This window comes from Vombatus ursinus, unplaced genomic scaffold (assembly GCF_900497805.2).
Source record: "Vombatus ursinus unplaced genomic scaffold, bare-nosed wombat genome assembly UNPS02014778.1, whole genome shotgun sequence".
Classification (NCBI taxonomy): domain Eukaryota; kingdom Metazoa; phylum Chordata; class Mammalia; order Diprotodontia; family Vombatidae; genus Vombatus; species Vombatus ursinus.
In genome coordinates this window covers 37,129,439-37,147,540 of record NW_020954556.1, presented here as the reverse complement: position 1 = coordinate 37,147,540, position 18,102 = coordinate 37,129,439, and the positions used below count along the sequence as shown (strand labels likewise).

Sequence of the window (18,102 nt, the reverse complement as noted above, 5' to 3'; positions counted from 1 at the left end):
AGAACAAAATAAGACAGGCACAAGCATTCTCTCAATTTACCACTTCACAGTAGTTCATTAAATAAATAGCTTTGTTGAAATGATACAAACTTTTAGCAAAAACAAAAAACAACAACAACAAAAAAAAAAACTCAAGGAATTTCACTACCACTTTCTATACTTCAAAGCAACACATTTGGGCAGCTCCTGAATTATGGGAATGTTACTCATTTAAAAGCTTTCAATATCCTACCTATAAAAGTCTATTACTCCCTCTTCATCAAAAATTGTTATTTTTTGATGTGTCCACTGACTACATACATAGTCATTAAACATGTCAACTCTGTTCATTGAAATACCTAACCAATCACTGTCCTAAGGAACTTAATGTCTATTTATGAAAATTTTTTGTTCAATCAATCTAATGTAAAGACAAGTTTGTGATCAAGGCACATAAAGACAAAAAAAAAATCTACATAAGTGATCCTACATCAATCCACTACTAGCATGTGGCACTCTAACAAGGAATTTGGGCACCCAAGACAAATTCAGTTTGGGTCCTTGGGATCCAAGTTCCCAAACCACAGCAGAGGAAGTTAGACTTTCTCTCTATGAGCAAGAGGGATATCAAAGATATTTCCCATGAAGGGTATAGGTACTAGGGAAGTCCATCCCAAGAGAAGGAGTATCTGACTCCCAAGAGAATACAGCCGGTACCATCCTCCCACCATGATATGGTCAAATGACCTACCCCTGAACTCCAATTACAACAGAAAGAAGTAAGATGTATGTGTTAAGGACCAGTGGGAAGGATATAGCATAGAGAAAGGCAGACCATCACTGCAGTAAAAATGACAGTGGATCCAGATCCTGAGTCTGGTAGTATTCCACCAATGAAATAGGCATGAGGATGGCAGGCATCTCTGACCCCACCTCTTCTGCCTGACCTCAGGGTTGACTTTCTGGGTACTGTCAATTTCCCCAAAGTGGGCAACGAACAGGGCAAAAGTACGTAGCAGGCAAAAACTAGCTAATATAGGTTGTATCTGACCTGTAATTGAATTAAAAGTCTCTGATCCAAGAATTAAATGCTCCTAAGGGTGAAAGGAAGCAAAAACAGAGATTTTTATTTCCCCACTAAGAGTCTAGCTTCCTCCCACTTCCTCCCAAATCTGCTTGCACAGAATTGGAGTACAACTACAACTATACTCATTTTTCAGTTCATATCTAAATTTTTTTTCCTTTCTAAAAAAATCTAATTTTAGGGTTATGAATCTATATAATTATCTATCTATACAATTTACACAATATCTATACAACGGATCTATACATTATAAACATTTTTCCTTAAAGCTTTTACAGACCTCAGGTTGCTATAGTAAATAGACAACATAATATACTTTGAGGATTTATGCAACTTTATTACATGATGAAGAAAGTCAGTGAGCTTAATCATTAGTCTTTACAAAAATATAGTCTTTTATAGTCTGAAAAGATTAAAAAATAGTTATCAATTAACGTCAATTTAACAGTATTCTAAGTACACAGTTTAATAAATGCATTACTAACACAAGAATGAACATCTAAGAAGAATGTTAAGTGCAAAAAAATAGATCTGGTCCTTATCCTAATGTAACTTACTTTCTAGTTACATCAAAAATATAATACATTTCATGGGGCAGCTAGGTGGTGCAGTGGATAGAGCACCGGCCCTGAAGTCAGGAGTACCTGAGTTCAAATCCGGCCTCAGACACATAACACTTACTAGCTGTGTGACCCTGGGCAAGTCACTTAACCCCATTGCCTAACCAAAAAACAAAACAAAACAAAACAAAAAAAACAAAAACACATTTCAAAATAACTTAAGGGCTACACGAATTCTTAGGAAGGAAAGAAGGATTAGGATTTAGTTGGGAAGTGTTAGGTCTTGAATGGTATCATCATGCCAAGGTAAAGACAAAGAGGGAGTAACTGGCATGTTACAATTGGCACAGCAGTGGAAAAGGAGACTCAGTAAGATTGACTAGACTAAGTATTTATGTTGGAATTTAACCTCTTGCTAAAGCTAACCCTGTTAGAAAGACATATTTTCATTTTAAGAAAAAAATCAACTTAATACTGACATCTGCTCTAAGAAATACGTATTTCTAGAAGAGAAATAAATGCTAATTTAATATATACTTTAAGTAATAAATAGCTCTTAACTTGGATACAGGAGCAGTTTTCTCTGAGTTTGTAGTTACTTTTAAGAAAGTATAAAATCCATGGAGTTTAGTTTAATTTTTAAAAAGAACACATGCCCTTACAGATCTTAGGACAATGGAAATACCAGTATTTCTAATAATACTAACATAAAGCCAAGTCTCAAAATGTTCCATATACAATATTACAAAACATAGGCCTTGTATGAAGGCAATCATCTCACCTGAATGGGTGACCTTCATCAGATTTCTGGATTGCCTGTATGACTCCCTTGTATACCCTGAAGCTGATAGTCACAGATAGCAGGGCCAAGGCAATGTATGCTGTCACACTCACAATGCTGAATACTGTCAACGAAAGTAGCAGGAACAAGCTGGCACCAAATACCACTCCTGTCTTCTTAATGTCTCGCCAATAAAGAAGGTCAACAACTAAAAATTAAAAAAAAAAATCTTAAATTAGCATGTCATGCTTTATCTATTAGACAAGTATTGCTTAATCTACAAAAGTGACACAAAAATCTACGACTACAAAAATAAGCTAAACGTAATATGTATTTTTTAAAAATAGTTAAACCAATTTTAGATAGGACCTAAGATTTTAAGCCTACTTAAAGCATTTGCTAAAACAGTGATTAAACAAATTGTCATTCTTCTTCTCAAGGTTATCTCTCTAGTAACTGGCATCATTCCTTGATTAATAATCATTTGATTTCATTAAGATAATACACATTCAATAACAACAAAAATCACAACCTATTTCAAATTTATCAAGCCTTTACACGTCATATGATGTGAACACTGACATATACTCAATACAAATTTATAAGACAGTCTACCTAAAAATAACGGCTATGAATAAGACTCTTTTATTCACTCCAAAAAACATATAGGTCAAAAGTTCTCAATATTAGTCCAGGCTAACAGGTTTTAAAAATATTTACAAAATTGCTTCTAATTAAGTGAGGCAACAATTAAACAAAAAAAAAATATCAATAGTTAACTACATTTAACTCTTTGCAAGTAAGATGATATGGTGGAAAGAGTGCAGGCCTTAGAGTCAGTAGAGACCTGGTTTTTGATCCTGCTTCTGACATTAACTACAAGTAAACCTTTTTAAGCCACATTTTACCAATCTATAAGGTGGGGAGAATAATACCTGTAGTAGTTCTATCATAGGGTTACTGTAATACTCAAATGAGAATGCACAAAAAGTACTTTATAAACTTTTAAAGCACTATATAATGCTAGCTATTATTATTTGTATACTTATTAACAGTCACCAAAGATCACTTACATGTTTCAACAATCTGGTTTATCTATGTATGCTGCTTTTAAAGTTCCTCAAAACATTATCTAAAACAAATTAACTTCTCCCCCCTTTATTCCTCTGCTCCATTAAACTAGTTGCTAATTTTAGGACTTGAGGGAAGAGAATAAGGAACAGGGTGAAAGTCTGCCCTTTTCTCTCTTTTCTGATCAGGGGAAAGGAGACTGAGAGAGGAAGGAAGCATTAATAATAGCTAACTGGAATTAGAGAATGTTTAGGTATTCTCTAAAACAAGAACTAGTACCATAGACAGATTCCTAACTGCCTTCTTTTTCTAGTCACTGGGCTGTCCAAGTGGTAATATTAACATCCTCACCCACTGAAATTAACTTTTATAAATCAATTGCCAAGTCAATAAAGAAGGAGAATTGTAGATGTGGACTCAAAGTTGAGGGCTAGCAGGGAATGAAAGGCAGCAAGGCAACAAGGAAGTCAAGGATATATGCAGAACTAGTTAAGTATGATGTCAAGGTGATGAGGAAAGGGAAGCAAAAGTTTGGTCTCATCTGGAAGTTAGAAGAGATAGATAAGGTACAAAAGGGCAAATTTCAGGTACGATGCAAAGAAAAACTTCCTAATGATACTGTGCAAAGAATCTAAGTTTGTAAAGTGTTAGGGGCTGCTCCTCCAAGGAGGTCTTCAAGCAAAAGCTGGACAACACATACAGTATGTTGAAGAGGGATTTTTTTTGTTCAGGTGTGCGTGGGCTGAACTAGTTATTATCTCCCGAGTTCTCTTCCCATGCGCTAAGATTCTAGGATTCTGTGAAATGGCCATGACTTAATTAGAAATTAGAAAAGAGTCCTCCCACTATCCTCATTACCATAAATAGTAGATAGATAAAAACCTCAGTAAGAAATAGATTGGGAGAAAAGGAAAGTCTAATAGATTTTAAAGAGAAATAAAATCTACAACGTTAATACTCATGAACTGTTGCTCAGAAAAGGTTCTGCCTCTTTTAAAGCCTAAGTGAGACTCACTTCAATTATTGTATTTTCGTGTAAATGGGTACCTGATACATAAATAGGAGTGGCCTGGGAAATAGTTGGTAAAGATACTAAGCTTACTACGTGCCAGTCACTGTGCTAAGCTCTGGAAGCCCTCTTAAAGAAATATAGCAAGGCTTGTGCAGTGTCTTTTAGGAAGACAGGAAAACTAAGGGGCAAGTGAGAAAAAAAGAACGTATCAAGCACAGAGGGAAGCTGGAGCAAAGGCAGAGAGGTAAGAGATGGAGTGAACTATGCAAGGAACAGCAGATAGACCAGTGCGGCCAGATCACAGAGTATGTAGAGGGTATAAAACATGAAAAGACAGGAAAGATAAGAGGTCAGGTTGTAAAGAGCTTTAAATGGCAAATGGAGGACTTTATATTTGATCCTGGAGGTAACCAGTTACTGAGCTGGGGAATGGAGGTGGGGTGACACGTAAAGAAAATCACTAACAGCTCAGTGGAAAATCAGTAGGCTAATACAACAGTCCAGGTAAGAAGTGATGATGGCCAGAACTAGGGTAGTAGCTGTGAGGGCAGAAATATATAAAGGAAAGAGAAAGGAAAAAGGAAAGGAATAGCTTTTATATAGTGCCTACTATGTGCCAGGCACTATGCTAGTAAGTATTTTTAAAATATTATCTCATTTGATCCTCACAACAATCCTGCAAAGGAGGGGTTATTATTACCCCCATTTACACTTGAACAAACTGAGGCAAACAGTGATTAAGTGACTTACCCAGGGTCAAACAATTAGAAAGTGTCTAAGGCTACGTTTGAACTCAGGTCTCCCTGACTCCAAGCCCAATGCTCCATCCACCATGACACCAGACGCTTCTATGTAAGATGTATCTATAATAAAATAGATTCTAGTCGCAGCTCTCACTAACTGTATAACTTAAAGCAAGTAATTTCAATTCAATAAATGTTAATTAAGCAGCTATTATATGTAGGACACTGTTTGGCACTAGGGATATAAAGACAAAAATTGAATAGTCCACAGATAAGAGTACTGAACTTGCAGTAAGGAAGATCTGAGTTTAAACCTTACACCAGACATCAGCTGTATATGACTTGGGGTAGGTCACTTAATCTTTCTGGGCTTCAGTTTCTTCATTTGTATAATGAGGGGATTAGACTTAATGACTTCTCAGCTCTAAATTTATCATCTATGAATCTGAGCAGTTTACATTCTTTTGGACAGGGGAGAGAAGGGAGAAGATACTGTATATATCCACAAGGTAAACACATCTGACAGATTCAAGATTATTTTGCCACTGAGGCCCTATAACAGCTAGCATTTACATAGTGCTTTAAGGTTTGCAAAGCCCTTTAAAAATATTGTTTTCATCCTCACAACAACATTAGCAGGAAGGTGGTACTACTACTCCCATTTTATAGACAAAGAAACTGAGACAGAGAACGTGACCTTCCCAGGGTCACAACTAGTGGCTATCAGAGGTTACATCTGAATTTAGGTCTTGACTCCAGGTCCAGCTCTCTACTGTAGAGTGAAGTATTCTCAAATGAAGATAGCAGCTATAGTTAAATAACCAAACTATTAGGTAAGCCTAACCTATTAATTTATTGATTGCTAATGGACACTTAGCCTACGACACATATTAGCTGTGACTAAGAGAGTAAAAAGAAAATCAGATGTCTTCTATGCCCTTGTGTTCTGCATGAAAAGATTTGGCAAAAGCTGCCAAAAACAAGTTTATTAAATTTAAACTACCTGAGTAAAAATGTTGCTATCTCATTGTCTTATAAAAAAATACTAAACAGCAATGATGAAAAATAGTCTGGTCTACAGAAATGTTTTAAGTTATTTGCCTATGAACAGATATAACATGCAGAACTAGGATTATAGGCATGTTCTGAAAGTTTTGTGTCAGGGCCACTCAATCACTTACCAACCTCTCAGGCCCAGGTAAATAACAGAAATCCCTCTTCCCACCTAGAGACTATTGGAAGCTCATCTTTTTACTGGATATCCGTATCTGCCAAGGGCTCTTCACCTCACTCCCCAAAATGTCAGTAATGCAGCATGAAGAACCAGGTCCCCTACTCTCTCCATCCAAGTTCACAGATGTTCACCTCCTACTCCTGTTTGGCCTTAGCAGTCACTTTTTATTGTTGTTATTGTTCAGTAGTTTCAGTTGTCTCCAACTCTGTGACCCCATTTGGGTTTTTTTTGGGCAAAAATACTGGAGTGGTTTGCCATTTCCTTCTCCAGCTCATTTTGCAGATGCAGGGTTAAGTGACTTGCCCAAGGTCACACAGGTATTAAGTGTCTAAGGTTGGATTTTAACTCATGAAGATGAGTCTTCTTGATTCTAAGCCGAATTCTCTATACACTGCACCATCTACCTGCCCTAGATCCCACTTACCATGTACCCAACAATGCCTCCAAGGTCACTCAAGACACCCTTCTCCTTGCATTCACTCACTCTCCTAGATTCAACATCTACTCCAGACACACTCAATTATTCCATATTCTTCTCTCTCTCATACCCTATTACTCATTCAGTAACTACCTCTAGGATGTCACAGATAGCTGGGCAAATTACCAGGTCTTCCCCCAACTGCTATCTGCCATGCCAGAATTTCCAACCTTGGTTTGTAAATTCTATTTTTTGAAATTTGTAGCCCATTTATTCATAGAAACATTGTTATAAATGGTAATTAAGTTCCAAGTCTGCCCCTCAAAAATTCTAATATTATAGAACCCAAATGACTAGTGTAACAATATTTGTATGAAACTGAGCATTTACAGATTGACAGAAACCCACATGCATTCTCCATTCCTAACATCCCCCAACACCACATATTTCAGGTCCAATTCACTGGCAATGCTTTTTTGTGAACTGGGAAAGAGGTTTTTACAGGACAGAAACTAGGACAGGCAGATGGCAAGGGACAAAACATGGTTCTAGAGGTAGGAGGATAGGGATATGGAAGACGAGCTAGGTTTCTTTTTAGCTTACTTTAAGGAGGCAACCAAAAATCAATAAAAAATCTTGGATTCATCTATTAATACATTTTTCATGGCGCTTTAGGCAAGGTTAATGTTGCTGGGGGTAAAGAGCTAATGGGGATAGGTGCAAAAAGGTGTAGAGAGAGGTGACATTAGGATGTGAGAAATATGCGAAAAGAGACTAGGAATGAGAACCGGAGAGCCTGCGTGAGATGGAAATAGGATCTGCAGGGCTGAATGCTTTGGAAAAGACAGGAGAGAAATCAACAGCAGCAGAGAGGAAAAGAGAATTTACACACTTGAACCTAGCTTAGAAGACCAGTTGTACCAAAACTGACATCAAGGTAAAATTGGGTATTTAAGTCAGGCCCTGCTTCTAATGGAAGACTAAGCCTGATATTCTAAGGTAAAATGTAACTGATAATGAATACCTAAGCAATGTTCTTCAGAAAGGTTGTTTGATCTATAGGCATTTTATTTCCAGCTAGCCTCTTTTAATTCCTGAACAGGCCAAAATTAAGATGCAAACAGAACTGAAATTTAGAGCTGGGAGGGTTCTTAGGAGGTCACCTCCTCCAACTCCCTACCTTTTACAAGTAGGCCTACGTTGGAGAAAGCTTTCACAGTCTCAAAGAGTTAATCAGAGGAGAAAATAGAGTTAAACAAAACAGAAAAAATAATAATCTAATGATGATGCTACTTGAAGTTTATTCTGAGTCCAATTAAACCAATATTTATTATTTACTATGCATAAAATTTATACCACATTAATTTTTGAAATTCTGAAAACCAGTTGACATGATATAGTTTGATTTTAATTAAATTTGAACACAAGTAATCTTCTGCAAGAACCTATTCTGATCTTTAAAATCCTCTCATTTCCTTCTTAACAAATATTGTTTTTCAGAGAAAAAAATAAGCAAATTATAAATCTGTAAAACTGATAAATAATGTTGTGATACAGAAAGGAACAAAATATTTTCTAAAGCAAAAAGGCTAGCATTTAAAGTATTAAGTGCACTGAAATCTTTTCTTCAAAATAAGTTTTCGTGGACCATTTTAGAATAAGCGCAGCTGCCTACATTTGGTAACTGTCATCTGGCATAACTAAAAATAGTTCCTGTAATAAGCATGCCTTAAATGCAAAAGTCATCCAATTACATTTTGTCTCAAATCAGCTGCTTATTGAAGCTTTCGCTTTCATCAATTGTCAAATCACATTTAAGTTTCATCCTAAAAATACTTAACCATCAATATACCCTCCCCCCAAAAAATACATGTCAGAAAAGGTAAAGAACAAAACCTTTCTTGGTACATCTGATAAAGACGTAATGGTTTAACTAACAAGTCCAACACCATACCTCAAGTAGAACTCATTTTGCATTGTGCGTTCTTCCACCTATCTATACTTATGTGTTGCTGAAGAGAGTTTTTCTAATTAAAAGCAATCAGGAAAATATTCATAGCAGCATTTTTTTGTGTGCAGTAATAAAGAACCAGAAACAAAATAGAAGCCTACCAACAAGAAAATGGCTAAACAAATTATGGTCCATGAATATAATCGAAAATTAATGCAATGTAAGAATGACAAAAGGGAAGGATCCAGAAAAGCATTGAGAACTTACATGAAATGAAGCAGAGTGATTAAGAACCAAGAAAATAATATGCAAAATCAATGAAATGAAAATAACAATATTTGCATTATTTAAAGGGCCTTGCAATTTGCTGAAAGCAATCTAACCTACTCTCTGTTTAATTCTGGGCCCAACTCCTTGTCCATTTGTAGGTATGGACAAGCATCACAGGTGGTCCACCCAACTACACAGTATAATCTGGGCAAAAGACATTATCCATCCATTTCTACCCCAAAGTATGGATGGCTAGGTCAGAAGTCTCTGAAATGATCTAGGACTTTATTCAACCACCAAGATTTATTTATACAGAAATATTGAACTTCTGGTCATCATCAATTGGGAATCCTTCTTCAACATGAACTCTGCACTGGACTCAATCACAGTGGAAAACACCTTTGGTGAACATGCACTTTATAAGCCTAGCCAAGATGTCAAGTAACTTTTTTTAAAAATCAACTTACTCAACAAACATTTGACTTATTCTGTCAAGCACAGAATCCCAAAACAATCCAATAACATTTAATAAACACTTACTATATGCCAGGCACTGTGCTAAGCAGTGAGGATACAATTAATAATACAAAAATAATTAATAAAAAGATAGTCCCTGCCCTCAAGGAGATTAAAATCTAAAGGCAGAGACAACACAAAAGGAGGTTCTTAAACTGGTCAGGAGAGCCACAAGAAGGTACTCCATGTTCCTCTGGAGGGCTGTCCAAACCAGGTCAAAATATTGTGGGAAATTTTTAACAGGATAAAAATGTAATAAGATATAGATAATATTACATTTTAAAACTAAATCAATGAGGCCTACAGAGATCCTTTGGTACAGATTAATGGGTCCCATTTCCATTTGAGTGACACCATTGGATGAGACCAACTGTAATAAAGAAAAGATCCACACTGGAGATAACACAATTGTGAACCCTTTCAGAGATCTATTCTCAAAATATCTGAAGGAGGGGAATATACCAAGGACATAGAAGGAAAAAGAACACCTTAGACCTTAATACCAGAAAAAGGAAAGTGAAAGAACACAAAACAACTATTCACTGATCTATATGCTTACCTTTTCATCTATATAAAATTGTGTGAAAATCATCTCCATAGTCATACTTGGTAAGATTATTTGTAAATAAAACACAGGCTTTTGCAAGCAATATTCCATAGGAAACATCTTTACTTCCATAAGTGACTCTAAGATGTAGAGAATTAAAGATTTCACTGTGCTTATTGTTGTTAGTTTGTTTGTTTTTTTTAAGCATTTGATTTGGTGGAATAAAAGGGAGAGAACCACTTTAACGGTTCTATTCCAACAAGGTGTCTATCATCGTTCAAGATCCCTTGAAAATCCAAGAAGAGACATAATCCTGACCACTGACCTATGGTATAAATCCTCAAAGGACGTGAAAAAAATAGTAATAATGAAATTTATTTATATATATATATATAGCATCTTGTTGCTTATTATTATTATTGCTATCATTTATGTAGTGCTTTAGGGTTTACAACATGCTTTACAAATATTATCATTTGATCCCAACAATAACCTGGGGAGATAGACACTATAATTATTCTTATTTTACATATAAGGAAACTGAGGCAGAGAACGGTCAAGTGACTTGCCCAATGTCACACAGCTAATAAGAGTTTGAGACTAGATCTGAACTCAGGTCTTCCTGAGCCAACTATGTGCCAACTAGTTGCCTGTTTGCCTGATTTATCACATGATACATCAGCCTGTAAAGGAAGCATTATAGGTAGGGCTTCAAGTAGGAAGTGTCTTTTCAGCTGAACGCTAAAGGAAGCTAGAAAATAGGAAGGCTCAAGGGAGGAGTGAGAATAATACAGGGATGGGGGATAAGAGTCTGTGCCAGAGCACAGAGAAGAGAAAAAGACTGCCTTTAAACCCAGATCTCTCCTAAGCAGGTTTTTCACTATACCACACTGCATACTCAGAAAGGGACTAGCTGTAGAAATAACTAATGTCATCATGAAAAGGATATTCTAAGGAAAAAAACCTTTTTTTTCTAAAATCATTGCTTACCAGAAGTCAGAGCAAACTCATGACAAAAGTAACTGAATGAAAAAAATTTAGAAATCACAATTTTACCACATAAATGCCTAATTCCTTGATTTAATTTTGCCTTACGGCTAGAACTTTATCTGTACTCACTGGTACATGGCATTGGAACATAACTTAAGATTTGTTACAGTACTCAACATTCTACTCACCATTCAATTAAAGAAAATGCATATTAAAATGCCTAAAATCAATTTCTCACCTCCAATTTTTAGAACACACCAATAACTGTTTCAATTTTCATTTATAAATGAACATCTAATTCAGTGGTAAAACCATTAGATATAGCTACAATATAGCACAGGAAGGCAAAATTTATCTTTTCTTCATTTCAAGAATTCATATTTCTTCAAAAGAAAGAAGATTCCCATCTACTTTTACCTCAATTAAAGCTTAATGTATTGTTATTTCCCCCAAAAAATGTCAGCTCATATATTTTTCTGGATTTCCTTTTATTTCTCCTTTCCCCCTATTATTTTCCAGCTTCATTTCATAAAAAGGTATCAACAAACAGGATAGAAAATAATTCAGGATTTCACTTTCTAATTGCTCTATTGAAATATAAAGTATTAAAAAGAGAGAGAGAAAGAGAAAGAGAGAGAGAGAGAGAAAAAAAACAACTAGGCATACTGCCACAAATTTGAGAGCAAGATATGTTTGCTTTTCTCTTCTTATCCCCAGGGCTTAGTGCAATACTTTGCACAGAGTGATTAATAAAAGCTTTTTTATTCATTCATTTTTCTAAACCTATCATGTGGCTTAGGTACTTTAATGATACTGGGTCCATAGTTCCTTAGCCCAGATACAAGTTTCAACAATTTTCACTTACAAAGGTAGTTCTTATTTACACAAACATGAAAACATTTCTTTCAATAGAAGAATTTTCCATTTTGCTCTGCAAAACTCCTAACATTCTATTTAACAAAAACTAGTACCAAACCTCTGAACTAGTAGAGAACCTCTCGTAGTACTGATCAAAAACAAGGAAATAAAAGCACTCAAATTAGATTGTGCACTAATTAAACAGAAGTTATATATGTTAGGGAATGGAAGATGTGTGTTTTTAAACTTCCAAGCATGTGACTGTAGTGGATAGAGTGCTAGGCGTGCCATAAAGATCTGGATTCAAATTCTGCCTTGGATACTCAATAAATGTGTGATCCCAAATAAATCACAACCTTGATGTCCTGGACAACTCCCCTAGCACTACACTAGTAGACAGTGATTTTTTAATCAGAATTCTTACTGGCACTGTCACACATTTCTCTCTCTCTCTCTCTCTCTCTCTCTCTCTCTCGCTCTGTCCCATAAGAATTAGGCAGGTTAATACCGTTAATCTATAAAGTTCTTTGAGATTAAATGTATACACGTAACATGTACAAGGTTGTAGTGATATATCATGGGAAGACAAAGCAGCAGTGTTTCAGTACCAACTAATAATTCACATAAAGACATTAAGTGTAATTTTAACTTAAAAAAAAAAAACAACAAAACACTACCAAAAACATGAAAACCACATATCCAAGTTGTTTTTTTACAAGTATACTCACTCTACTCACCCCTTAATGTAGGTCTCAAATATTATCTCAAACATTTTTTACATTATTTTGCAGGGCAATGCAGCAAACTTTCACCTCAGTTCAGTGTTCTAGAACAGTGAGGGAGAGGGGCAATGTGTCCCCAAGCAGCCCAATTAAATTTATGATAAAAGGACAAGTGTATACAGAGCTGTTGTTTCTCATTTAACAACTCTTTCCCCTCTATCCAAATCCTAGTGAGGGCAGTCCAAGGGGCAAGGGAATGAAAGAAGAGTCCAGGGTGAGACCCAGAGGACAGTCTGAATTCCATACTCTGACTAACGTTCTTTCCAAGGCCAAGAGTGTAATTAATCCTTAAGGATGGATAAAAATTACAGTCTTGGCCCAGGAAGCAGCCTTCCCCCCTTGAGATTTCATTATGACCTTGGGACACAGCTGAACAGCAGAAGTTGTCAAATCTGCCTCTTCCACACTGGTGTCACATACCTTTCAATGCAGAGCAAAAACCACCAAAAAAAGTGTTCCGTCAGTTGGTACAAACAAAAAATATTTTAAGGTGTGATTTTCAAAAATCTTGCTATTTAAGCTCAAGTAAAAACAGAATAAAATGAAAAGACTGCCTGTCTCTGAAAATAAGAAGTCACTTACCCAAGAAGTATGGTGGTAAGAGAACTGTAGAATTAAAGATCTGGGTCCCAAATCAATTAACCTCATGTCATACCTCACAAGCTATTTTACCTCTCAGATATTCAGTTTCCTCATCTATAAAATGAGGGAGGCTAAATCAATTAGGGAAGGGCTAAACAAATTATCGCACAAGAATGTTATGGAATACTATGAAAGTGGAAGAAATAATGAATATGAAGCAGAGAAACATAAGAAGACATAAGAACTGATATAAAGCAAAGTAAGCAGAACCAGGAACACAAGATACACAAGGACAATAATGTAAATGAAAAGAAAAGCAAAACAAAACAGACTACTGTTAAATCACAGAAACCAAGCCTGCCCCAAGAAGAGATAAGAAAACAAATCTCCCTCTCTTCTTTGCAGAGAAAGGCGGGGACCCCTATGGTTGTGGAACACTAATAATCTACTATTAGTTGATCAATCAGTTTTGCTGAACTGCCCCCCTCCTTTTAAAATTCTTTGTTACAAGCAATTGGGGGGGGAGGAAAGGGAAGGAAAGATGTTCAAATTTTTAAATGGAGTTGGACTGAATCTTACGGCATTCAAGTTCTATGATTCTAAAGCCACCTAAGCTATCTAATCACTTGCTAGTCAAGAATTTGAAGAGAAAATGAAAATCTCCAAATTTTTCTTGCTCAACAAAATGGTATTGTTGAAAAAAAAAACTATTCAAAAAAATATACTGCTCAACAGTAATTATCACTTCACTCTCTCCCTAATACATTTTCCTAATCTTTCCCATGCCATCCAAGTCATATAAAAGCAACTCAACTATTACCCGCGATGTAATTCTAGTCAGCTAATTACTTCACTTGAAATGAACATTTATTAAGCACTAGATGCAAAACACTGACAAATACTTCCCATCCAGTTAGAGTTTAAACAATTTGCATATAAACATTATGTTCTTCTATTAGCTAGAGAAGACATCTAACAGGACTCTAAAAATTAGGTTGTAGAATTTAAAGCAAGAGTTCTCACTCAAATACTCTAATATTTCTATTATCTCCAAATAGGTTTCTTCTGTACCACCATGTTTTCCCAAGGTACATGAGTATTCCCTCCCAATAGAGGAAAAAAATAATGCAACCAGCAGAAGTACACCCTCAACCCTGCTTGGGTGAGGTTCAGTCTCTCTCTCTCTCTCTCACACACACACACACACACACACACACACACACACACACACACACACACACGCAAGAACCTCTAAGCTTCAACACAGTAGCTTCTCCCAAGAGCATCTGGGACCCCTGCTTTAAGAAGTGGGTTTTAGAGGGAATAACCCACTGAAAATATGCCTGCCTTAAGGCATATCAAAATAAATTGATGTTAGAAGCACTTCTGTGGTCACCCCTCCTCAAACTCCACTCAGTAGTTACCAAAAGTTGTTTTGCCCAAAAGCTGTTTTCTCTGTCTTCATTCTGGATGATCTGTATTTTATCTTGTGAAACAAATGTTCATTCCTCCTCCTTGAAGTTCTTCTTCCTTGGTGCGTGTGGCACTCCTACTCTTTTCTCATCAATCTAAGTGTCCCTTTAATGGCTCTACTTCTAACTGCTGCCTCTCAAATGTGGGTGTTCCCCAAGATTCAGTGCTCAGACTTAAAAGGCCCATTGCTTCAACAACTATCCATGTGAAACTCCTAGATTTTTATCACCACCACCACCACCACCACAACCAGCTAGTATTTACACAGCACTTTTAAGATTTACAAAGCTCTTTACAACCATTATCTCATTTGATCCACATAACCCTGAGGTGGGTGCTATTATTATCCCCACTTCACAGATGTCAAAACTGAGAGAGGACAAATAACTTGCTCAGGGTCACACAGATATAGTTAGAGTCAGGTCTTCCAGGCTCCCACGTCTTGCATTTTATCTACTCTAGGACCTAGCAGCCCTTAGGACCTATCCTCTCTTTCTGCAGCTTTGAGTCCCACATTTTCACCTCCCTGGTGGATAATTTTCACTCAGGTAATATCGTGTACCTTAACCTCAACAAACTAAAATTAAATTCACCATCCTTCTAAAACCAGTTTCAGAAACTAGCTTTCCCAACGGTCAACAAACATTTATTAAACACTTATTATGTGCCAGGCACTATGTTAAGCTGTGAAGATACAAAAAAAAAGCACAAGACAGTCCATGCCCTTAAAGAGTTTGCAATCTAATGGGCAAGACAACCTGCAAACAAATATATACAATGCTATATGCAAGATAAATAGGAAATAGGGATTGGCAAAGACTTCCTGTAGAAGATGGGATTTTAGGTGGGACTTAAAGAAAGCCAGCAAGTGGAGATAAGAGGGGAGAGCACTCCAGGCAAGCAGGACAGACAGAGAAAATGCTAGGAGCTGAGAGGTGGAATGTCTTGTTTAGGGAACAGCCAAGAGGCCACGGTCACTGGATTGAAGAGTTAAGTGGTGGAGAGTAAGAAGACAGGAAAGGCAGAAATGGGCTAGGTTATGAAGGGTATTGAAAGCCAAACAGAGGATTTGCATTTGATCCTGGAGGCAATAGGGAGCCATTGGAGTTTACTGAATTGTGGGAGAGGGAGGGAGAAGAGTAACATGGTCAGATCTATACTTTAGGAAAATCATTTTGATGGTTAAATGGAGAATGGATTGGAGTGGGAGGTGGTCTATTGTCCAGGCATGAGGTGATGAGTGTTTGCACACTACAATGGAGGTACCTTTGTTTATGTAATACAGCCCTCAGGGCCTTTTAAAAATTTTTGTCATTTCTGTCTCTTTCCTACTTCCCAGGGCCTCACATTCATCATCTGTTCCTTCCTTTACTTTTCCGTTATCCACTTCCCCAAGAGACTTCCAGTTTAGTGCTCTTTCCACTATACAATTCCAACCTTATTTCCCAATATTATCCTACAAAATTAGCCTGGTAAAGCCAGATAATTCCTCCTTTCTCCCTCCATCACACAAGTCCTGATACTTTCCCTTATCTTTCTGCCTGATTCCTACCCCATCTCTCAATGCCCAGCTAGAGTCCCAACTTCTTGGAATTACTATAGCACTTTAATGACTGAACCACTCATTTGGCATATATCAAATACTATCTTGTACTGTCATTTATCTTTATGTGCATGCTGTTTTTTTCCTGTTAAATCATCCCCATGAAAACTAGAAACATTTCTTACACTTTTTTTTTGTATCCTTAAGTACCACTTGCATTTCATAGCCTCTCAATAAAGAATAATCTACAGACTGAAATAATAGCTATGTAGATTTCACTTGTCATAGACATTTCAGCTAAAGCATCATAGTTTTGGAAATCATGTAATTCAAACCAGAAATGAGGTTTGAGTCACTCAAGAAAGAATGAAAATCCAGACTGAGATTATAAAAACAATACAAATTAATAAAATATACTCTCAAGGCCTTACTTTGAAACTTTGGCAACAATAACCCATTTCCCTCAAAATTAAAAGTGTAATAGGCCTGTGGGAAAGGGAGGATCTCAACTATTTTATTTGAAATAGCTCTTCTATATTTCAAGCTTTAAATTCTGTCATCAGATGCATTACAACTACAATACCAACCAAAGCAGGAAAGAAAAAAGGTAGGCCTATACTTTTTTAGCTCTTTCACAAAATAAGTGCTTCCTATGATTGTGCCAACCCCTCTAAAACAACACGAGTACTTTTTATTTGAATTGAGGGGTCTCAAGTCTTGAGATGTATTTAGGATGGACAGATTTATTCTCACTAGAAATCATTAATCTTCCAAAGAGAATGAAATATCCAAACTCCAAGACAGGTACCTTTGTCCACAAATCAATCCAAAACAAAAACCCAGGGTCTGATTTGGCATAAATGATGAACAATTCAAAAATAATTTCAAATCTACCAAGAGCTTTCCTTTTAATTGTTGGCCTCACCAGTGTCTCAGATTCAGAAAAAAGTTATTAACAGATATAACCCCAAAACTTGCGCTATTAAATACTTGAAGATGGTCAAGTCACTTACCCCAAAGTATTAATTTGGTATTACAAATTAACATGAAGGTATTACATACCTTAATGACTAGAGCTGGACATAAATTTTCATCTATTTGGGGGGTAAGGCTTATATTAATTGCAGTCACTACCATCATTCCTGAGAGTGTGTGACTTAGTTGAAAGCTGTATTAGAGGCAGGAAGACCTGGTTCCAAGTTCTGCATTTGATACACACTAACCTATTTGACCATGGGTGAGATGAGTCTCTTAAAAACTCTCAGTGTCTCCAGGCAACTCTCTAAGATTAGAAATTAGAGGAGTGGATAATCTGCAACAGTGGATGGAGTTTCCACAAAGATATTACTCCTAACATGCTATCCTCACCAAAAAATCATCAAAACAAGAGTCTCTGTTAACATTCTCACAGGTATGAGCCTTCTCATTAAAAGAAAAGGAATTGCTTTTAACATTAAATTAACATAAAAGGTATAGCCCTGTAGCTCGATTGTTTTTATTCCTAAAATTCAATTTTATATCTGAATTTTTATTCACATTTACCATTTTCCCCCACATTTTCTTTTTTATCAAATTATTAAGCCAGGAAGAAATTTTATATTGAATGCTATGGTTATTAGTTGTCCATAATTACTATTATACCCACAATCAAACCCTACTGTGCCAGTATTTAAGGTATTTTATTCTTGGGGACAACTTATAATATTTG

The 18,102-nt window shown here is 36.3% G+C and overlaps 1 protein-coding gene across 4 annotated transcripts in view; it reads right to left on the bottom strand.

Moving 5' to 3' along the window:
- Positions 1 to 18,102, bottom strand: part of RTN4 (reticulon 4) — a 72,018-nt gene that overhangs the window by 17,221 nt on the left and 36,695 nt on the right. For all 4 annotated transcript variants that reach the window (XM_027865225.1, XM_027865222.1, XM_027865223.1 and 1 more), the window contains one exon: positions 2,405 to 2,612. In XM_027865225.1, coding sequence (XP_027721026.1) covers positions 2,405 to 2,612 — 208 coding nt within the window. The remainder of the gene's footprint in view (positions 1 to 2,404; positions 2,613 to 18,102) is intronic.